Below are 8,453 nucleotides of genomic sequence, written 5' to 3'. Positions count from 1 at the left end.
TCCTATCTCAGGGATCCTTTTTTCTGCATGGAGAAGCTGGGAGGAGGAACAGTTCCATTTTCAAACCTGGGTAGTCCTGGCTCCTTGGTATTTTGTCTAGATTAACCTTTAGGACTGAACAGTTTCTTTTAGCTCATCTGTCTCTACGTATACATTATGGTAAGTGATGCTACCAGCTACATTTTCTGTTCGTCTCAGCTAGGGACCCACCCTAGGTAGCCCAGCTCCGTGGTGATGGGGCTACATTCCTCCTTTTCCAGGCGACACAATCTTTGGGTTTCCAAGGAAAGGGCCAGCATTTCTCATCGTGGGCTTAGCTGAACTGCAGTCCTTTGGAGTGATGTTTCCATTGTCATGCAGGGGAATATACCAGTTTCCAGGAGATGTGAGTTATTTTGATGTACAGGTCTGATGAACCCCCTCTCAGAACACTGGGCGGTTGATGCTTAGCGTGTCGTATTTTTCCGTTCTCCCATAGAAACAGTGCTGTGCAGACTGGGGGCCTGTTTGGACCCTCTCCATCCCACCACGTTACTGTTCTACCTGGATGTGGGAGCCTTTCAAGAGAAGGAATCTCTTCAGTCACTGTATTTTGGCTTAGGATCACAGACTCTGACAAGCCTTGCTACCCTGAATTGGGCAAGTGCATTTACGTGCTTTGAGACATACTTCAGAAGTACACAACAGTTTTGGGTGATTGAGTCCCAGGACACTGAGGAACACTATGAGGAACGCTATGTTGTAGTGACGGGTGTCTCAGTTATATGTTTTGTTCCACAAGAGCACAGACTACACTTGGCCTCCAATTATGCTGCTTTTTCTCAGCTAATTGGTGGGTACTGTGGGCAAAGGACTGATTGGCCGAGAACCCCAACACCCTGCTCCTCATTCTTGGGATTTCTGGGATCTTGTATAATCCAGGTGAGTCTGCAGAATGTGCATCCTTCTCCCTGGAGACCCAGAACCGTGTGTTAAGTCCTAGAAATGAGCAGAGCAGAGACTATAAGGTTAGGGAAGCACTTACTGAGTGCCTGCTGCAGAACTCTGGCCCAGGCCAAGAGGAGATGTGGCCAGGGCTTTACCAAGTCTCGAGAGTCAAGGGTCTTGGGCCAGACAAACCCTTCCACCCCTGCACAAACTCTGCTGAGGCAGTTGTACTGAAATAGTGCTTTTATTTCTTGAAGTTCATGGAACATGCTGCAGGGCGGGGAGAGTCCTCTTTGCCTAGGAGGGCATTGGGCCTTGCTTGGTGGGCAGCTCTGGGTCTTTCTCCTCAGGGACTCCTAGGAGCTTGGGATTGGCCTGTGGGAGGTCAGGGTCTGAGGAGGGAAGCCTCCACCCATCCCTGTGACCACACCCTCACCGGGACCTGCCTCTTTCTAACCCACACTGCCAGCCTCTGCACTTTTGTCTTGCTTGTGCCCTGAGAACACCCTTCCCCAAAGACCATCCTCCGAGGACTCTGTGGTTCCCCTTCCTTGCCTTCCTGTGCCCTGCTCCTTTCTTGAGCTATCTCTGCTCCCTGCCACCTACTTCCAGGACTCACAGGTTCTCCCGGGCCAGCCCCTTCCTCTTGTTTGCTCTGGGCTCGAGCAGGGATCTGCACCCCAAGCTTTTCCAGCTCCTCCTTAAGGCTGGACCAAAAAGGGAGGGGCAAGGGGAGGAGACCAGGCGATCAGTGAAAGGGGAGCCGAGATGCCCTCAGCCACCGTCCCCTTGGGATTAGGGGCCAGGCCTCCACGCCCACCTCTGCCTCCTCTGCTGCAGCTGCCGGCACTTCTGCTGCAGCTGCTCGTGGTGACGTGCGGCGGCCTCCAGGAGCTCCTGCGCCTTCCTGTTCTCCTCCTCAAACAGATGCCTGAGGCTGGAGCTGTCAGCCATGGCCGCTCCCTCCCTCCTCCCCACCCCCGTCCCCATCATCTTTGTCTTACGCTGCAGCTGCCGCTTCCTGGCTGCGGAGAAAGAGCCCTTCAGCAATGGCCGAGCAGCCGTCAGCCCCAAACTGGGAGCACAGGCGATGCTTCACGTCCTCCAGCTTCGCCTCCACAAGCTTCTCTGCAGCAGGAAGGGACCGATGAGCAGGGTAGGGCAGGGCAGGACACATCAGGGCCTCCCCATCCACCAGGCCTCACCTTCTTTGAGCAGTTGCTCCTTGCTGCTGTCCAGGGTGCCTATCTCCTGGGCCATCTGCTCTGGCCTCTGAGTAGGTAGAGAGGAGGCCTGTCCCTGTGTCCCGTCCCCCTCCCACACACCTCAGAGAAGCCCACCTGGGTGTGGTCCCTACTTAGCCTGCCTCACTTCCTCCTACTCTGGGCCTCTGGGCACACAAGGCACATTCCAGATTCAGGGCCTTAGTGCTGGCCACCTTCCCTCCACCACCGTCTCTGTCTGTCTCACCCCAGATCCCCGTGATGCTGCGCTAGGGAGGCCAGGAGTTTTGGAAGCCTCGAAATCAGGTCTGAGGCAAGTATTTCTTACAGGGGATCCTGAAAACATTACAAATCAGAACTGTGCCCTGGGGAATCAGTCGCCAGACCGGAACTGCAGCTCCCCTTCCCTTTGCGTGGCTTCCCCACCGAGCCCCTCCAGCCCAACACGGATCCTCTCTGCCCCTTTCATTTGGCACCGGGATCCTTGGTTTCCCACTGTCTGCCCTGTACCGGTTATCGCTGCAAACTCACCCACGGATCTCCCCGGTTTATCAGGGTTCCTCCTGGCTGCTGAAGGGTGCGGGGGGGGGGTGCAGCAGGGATGGACGGGCAGGGTCAGTGAAGAGGACAGCACTGGGTGGTGCCGAGGGACTAAGCTGAGGGCCATTTTGACGTATGACCACAAGGGCTGGGTCAGGAGCTGGGTGTGGCAGGTGAGAGGAAGGAGGCCTGCAGCGGGACCCTGAGTTTTGGGCCTGGGACTTCCGGGGAAGATGTGGAAAGTGGGAGGAGTGGCTTTGAGTGACTCACGTGGAACTTCCAGAGGTCCTTGTGTTGGCCCATCAGATCCTCCAGCTGTTCCTCAAAATCCAGCCTGTGGACCAGTCACACAAGATGAGGGGCCACGGGCTGAGACATTCTGTCCCACCTTGGCCCTGGCCAGGGGTCTTCACGCACAGACCTTGGGAGACTTGCTCCTGTTCTTTGCTCTGCAGGAAGCACCTTCACCACCTTGACCCTCCAAGCCTCAGCCCAGCCGGCTCCTCTTCTCACCACCATCCCCAATATTACCCACATCTACAACCCGTCCCAGCACATCACCCCCATCCTGCCTGGCACTGGGCACTGGGCTTTACCTCAGTTGCCTCTGTTTGTTCTTCTCTTCCTCAATCTGGGAATTCAGGGCAGAAATTCGCTCCTTGCACTCCTGAAGCATGGTCTGTTTCCTGGGAAGAGGCAAGGTGGCCCTCAGTCATATTCTCTGAGTGTTTCTGAATGACAGGGCTGGGGTGGGGCTTCTGTCTCCTCTTGGGGTCTGTTCTGGCTTTCTGGACTGAGGTCCTTCTCTAGTAACTTCGTGGGGGTGGGGCATGAGCACGTGACCCTGGAAATACTGTTGTGAAATCAGGGAGATCAACACTGACACACGTGCACAAGCACACATACTGATCTCATCCAAATTTCCCACATAGTTCCAATGTTGGTATGTGAGGGCTTAGGGACACGGATCACAAAATGAGCTAAATCAAGGTTCAGGAAGTGGAGAGGTGGATGGAAGGATAGTGGACAAATGCAGAGACACTGGGTGGTTTGATGCCTAAATGAAGGGACAGATGAGTGAAGAGTGAGCCGAGGAACCGATTTTAAGAAGAGTCACAGGCATGGAATAAGAAACAGCTGAAAGCATCTGATAGCCTAGCAAATGAATGATTATCCCAGTGTGTCAGAGTACCCTTAACACTACCGTGCACCATGGCGTCAAGGTGGGAAGCCATGCACCTGGCCTCTCTTTTTTTACAGATCGGAGACAATGTGACCTGAGGATCCGGAACTGACTGTCCTTCTTTCATGAACGGGGAGAGCAGAGCAAGTCCCAGATGCGAGCTCTTACCTCTGTGCCTCACTTTCCTTCTCCTGGCAGTGGAGCCTGAGGATCCTTAGGGTCTCTGCAGGGAAAAGAGCCAAGGGCCCCATGAAAACCCATGGAAGCATCAGGATTGGGTTTTCATGATAGGGTCAGATCACGTGAGGTCTTGTGGACACCTGATCGGACTTTGTCATTTGCTGAGCGTGTGGTGGAAGCCACAGGAGGGTTGCAGGCCGATTCAGGTTTCAAAGGGCTTCAGCTGCTCTGGAGAGATTGGCCTCTGCGGGGCGACAAGGGCAAAAGCCTGGAGACAGAGTGGCTGTAATTACCTTGCTTTTTGTTCAAGATCTCTTTCAGGCGTACTTTCTCTCCGGTCACTGGAAAACACAGGAACACTTTCAGGCCTCAGGACGCATCACCCCACCCTCAGGGAGCGCATCTGCCCCTCGTCACACAGGCAGGTTGGGACAGCACCACCTCAATCCCAAATGTGGACCCCTTGAGCCCAGCCCCCTCCCCTCTTGAGCCCACACCCCGGGTAAGCAGCAAAGGGCCCTGGGGTTGACCAAGGCGGACTGTGAGGACCCTGTGGGTGGCCAGTGCATCTCCATGGACGGGAGTAAAAACACATCCCCCGAGCCGGGACATGGGCTAGGAAGAAACACAGCAAGCAGTTAAGGGGAATGTGGTCAGGTGGGGACAGGGTGCTGACCCTAGATGGGATGACCTGGGGGAGGCTGACCTGAGAAGGGGACGTTCAAGGTAAGAGCTGACGAGGATGTTGGCAACAGCAACCTGCACTCTCTGGGACAGAACAGCCTATCAAAGGCCCTGAGGTGGAAGTATGCTTGGAGAGGACTCCAGAAACACTCCTACCCACAGAGTGGGGTTGGAGAGGGGGGTAGGAGCCCTTGGTCACAGCAAGAGTGTTGTGTCCAGAATACTGGGTTTGGGAAGGCACGACACCGAAGACCTCCGGGTGACCCCAGCATGCTTACATGAGTCCATTTCCCTCTGGAGGGCCTCCCAAACAGTCCGGGCCTCTCCCAGCTCTTCACTGGCCTTCTTTTTTGCTATGCCGAAAAGCAGAACAATGTGTAAGTGCAGCCTCCCACTGCATTATTCCTTGGAAACTGACATTTCTCATATGTCTTCCAGGAAATCTGGGTTGGCGGCAGATTTTAAAGCAAGAAATGAGGCTTCCAGAGTACAAGCCTTTCTCGTTGGGCTCAGCTGACAGCAGCACCAGGCTCATGGACACATGGCTATAGCAGTTGCATTTAGATGGTCCCATCCTTGGTTTAATGATCTGCTGCTGCTGTCACGACCTACTCAGTCATCTTTTAACAAGGAGCCCTGCCCGTCATGTCGCTGGTGCCTGAGCTCACCTTGCTGAACCTCATTAATCCGATTAATCAGGACTTCAACCCTGGGCTCCAGGCTTCCCGCTGCAGGAAGGAAAGGAAGTCGAGGGGAGATGAGAGAGTAGGCAGAGGGAGTTGGGGGCCCTACGGGGACTGTCCTGGGTAGGGGAGACGAGGACAAAAATTAATACAGATACTGAGTCAGGCTGTAGTCATTGCAGCCAAGAAACACAGACGGGCAATGAATTAAAGAGTGAAGGAGTGGGGCCTGCTCCTCAGATCTGGGAAGACCTCCTAAGGGCCCCGTCACAGGGAGGGCAGTTCCTGGGTCAGGTGGGAGACAGTGAGGAGGCCTGCCCTGAGGTGGGGACACGGCCGGAAGGAGGCTGGTCAGCAAGCAGAGAGCAGCAGAGCTAAGGGGGAGGGAGGGAAGGAGGTACAGGTGAAAACCCGGACTGAAGGCGGCTGGGGGTCCAATGGGCGGCTAGTAAGGAGGTTTTGGGAAAATTTCTCGCCTTCCATCCCCTCATACTTTGATTTTGACTCATGGGGCTGTATTTTTACTTCAAAGAATTAAGTTTTAAAAGAGAGAGCAAATGAGTTGATTTCCCAAGTCTGTGAATTGTTGGGGTTACAGAGGACACATGTGACCTTTCTGCAACTTCTTCACCATTTCCAGCAAGTCTTCAATTTTCTGGGAGGATTTGGCTTGCCCTGTGGAGACAAAGCCAAACATTTTAGAATCCTGAAGGAGTGGGGGTCCAATAACTTTGGTCTGGAACTGAGCGGGGCTCAGGTCTCCAACCAGAGTGGTGCCCCTCCCTGCTCCTTGTCCTGAGGTGGGTGGATACTGAATGAGAGATGAGTCAGGCCATTTCACAGTCAACTTCTAAACTCTGAAGTCATACCACAGATTCCCCCTTAATAAAACCCAGGCCAAGGGGAAGGGTGAACTTTCACTGCCTGTAGTAGTCAAGATTGGGTCAAAGCTCATGATAGACTAGTGAAAAAAAAAAAAGAAGGGGTACAAAAGACCCCTGGAAACAAGGAGTCAAAAATCACTAACTGCAGATGGCTAATTAACTAGCAAGTTCTAGAGAGTCTTATAAGAAAAATCCCACAAAGAACAAAAGAAAATTCAAGACATCTCATTTAAAAAATGCAGTTCATCTATATACAATCATTCATTATTCTGAAGCCTCCCAGTAAAATATTTCATATTAACCCATTTACAACCAATATAGGCACTTATTTTTAATCCCTTAATGAAGTGGTAGATCTAAGCAATTATTATTAATGGTAATAACCCATCACAATAAAGATAACTGGACACTATGAGCCACTTGAGGTAAAAATATAATACAGAATTTTTGCCCCAACATCAGATGAATGCCTTGTAATCCTCTCAACCTAAATACTAACTCAGAGGAAATACAGGGACACAGGACACGTGGGGATGCAATTAGCAGCATCCAGACTGGGAGCTTCACAGGAAAACCCACTCAGTTCCTTAACAGCTTCTGGGGGGAAAGGGAGAGAGAAGAGCCTTGCAGACTGAAAGGGATTAAAGAGACGTATAAATCAGTCTAAAAAATGGACATATTTAGAACTTGATTCAAATGCTCTTTAAAAAATGTTGATGACACAATCAGGGAATTTTGGAAAATGACTGGGTATTGGATGAAACTAAGGAATTACTGCAGTAGTTACTCAGATATGACAGTACTATTGTATTTAGTTACCCTTTAGATACCTGTTAGAGTTACACATGGAAGTATTTAGGGATGATATGCTATGAGGCCCGTGATCCTCAAATGCAACAGTGGAATGGTGGCAGTGAGTGGGTGAGGAAAAGCTGATAATTGTTAAAGTGGAAAGATGGGCTCATGGGGTAATTATACTTTGTTCTTGCCCTTTGTATTTGCTTAAACTTTTCCATAATATGTCTCAAACAATATAAAGAAGGTTAGCAATCATTTCTATAAAGGTTAGAGAAAGGGAGTGAACGGTGAAGCAAAAATTATACAAATGGCCACTACCTATTTGAAAAGATGTACAATCCAGTCACAATTAATGAGCTAAAAATAACATCTTGTACCTATCTGATTTGTAAAGATGAATAAATCTGACAATGGCCAGTGAGATCCTGTGGAGAAGGTCATACACACTGAAAAGATTGTGGAAGCTGATGTATGTGAACTTCTGGAGGGCCAGTTTTACTCTATCAAAATTCTGAAGACTTAATTCCAGTTCTAGAAGTTTATGTATAAGATGTACTTGGTTAAGGGGCACCTGGGTGGCTCAGTGGGTTAAAGCCTCTGCCTTCGGCTCAGGTCATGATCTCAGGGTCCTGGGATCGAGCCTCACATCGGGCTCTCTGCTCAGCGGGGAGCCTGCTCTCCCCTCTCTCTCTGCCTGCCTCTCTGCCTGCTTGTGACCTCTGTCTGTCAAATAAATAAATAAACTCTTTGAAAACAAGATATACTTGGCTAAGTAGGCAAAAGGCAATGTAAGGGACACTGAAGCAGTATCTGTTACATCAAAAGTGGGAAACAACTCGAATGCCCACCGATGGAGAATTTGATTCATCTCCTCAACAAAGTACCGTTCAGCCACTGAGAAGCAGGTTGATTCCTATGTACTAACATGGAAAGAGACCCTAGACAGATGAAGTGAAAAATGGTGTACAGAGAATCACGTGGCTACAAAAAGAGGTGAAATGTATACCTGTCAGTCTACACATATACACATGCCAGCTTCTGGCGGAATCACAAAAGAAATTCAATAGCAGCTACCCCTGGTGGGTAGGGTGGGAAGGACAAGAAAGACGATGTTTACCTTTCAGTATACACACTTCTGCTTGGAGGTTCTATTTCTTAAAGTTAATAAATCTGAGTGACCCCAGCACGATTTGTTTGTTTGTTGGGGCAGTCATTCTCCTGGCACTGAGCTGCACTGTTCTTGTTCTCTGCCCCAGGTCGAGTGCTCGCCGCAAGGCAAGGCACAGACTGGCAAAAATACCTGTTGACCGAAACAACTAATGTCTTGTTAAAGAGTCCCGGGCACACAGCA

At 50.9% G+C, this 8,453-nt stretch overlaps 1 protein-coding gene across 2 annotated transcripts in view; it reads right to left on the bottom strand.

Annotated features, from left to right (window-relative positions):
* Window positions 1–1,156: 1,156 nt before the first annotated feature.
* SYCE1 (synaptonemal complex central element protein 1) overlaps window positions 1,157–8,453 on the bottom strand; it is a 9,117-nt gene continuing 1,820 nt past the window's right edge. Inside the window, exons 2-13 of one of the 2 annotated variants that reach the window (XM_080823088.1) lie at window positions 6,033–6,095; window positions 5,406–5,465; window positions 5,016–5,090; window positions 4,347–4,394; window positions 4,042–4,096; window positions 3,287–3,376; window positions 2,961–3,024; window positions 2,133–2,199; window positions 1,932–2,055; window positions 1,748–1,858; window positions 1,534–1,634; window positions 1,157–1,302 (exon numbers count right to left, since the gene is read on the bottom strand). In XM_080823088.1, coding sequence (XP_080679214.1) covers window positions 1,274–1,302; window positions 1,534–1,634; window positions 1,748–1,858; window positions 1,932–2,055; window positions 2,133–2,199; window positions 2,961–3,024; window positions 3,287–3,376; window positions 4,042–4,096; window positions 4,347–4,394; window positions 5,016–5,090; window positions 5,406–5,465; window positions 6,033–6,095 — 887 coding nt within the window. In that variant the 3' untranslated portion in view covers window positions 1,157–1,273. The remainder of the gene's footprint in view (window positions 1,303–1,533; window positions 1,635–1,747; window positions 1,859–1,931; window positions 2,056–2,132; window positions 2,200–2,960; window positions 3,025–3,286; window positions 3,377–4,041; window positions 4,097–4,346; window positions 4,395–5,015; window positions 5,091–5,405; window positions 5,466–6,032; window positions 6,096–8,453) is intronic. The other variant, XM_080823087.1, reaches the window with a different exon arrangement.

Source organism: Martes martes (assembly GCF_963455335.1).
Source record: "Martes martes genome assembly, chromosome: 14".
Lineage (NCBI taxonomy): Eukaryota > Metazoa > Chordata > Mammalia > Carnivora > Mustelidae > Martes > Martes martes.
Note: the sequence above shows the minus strand (reverse complement) of the source record. Positions and strands in the feature narration are given on the sequence as shown.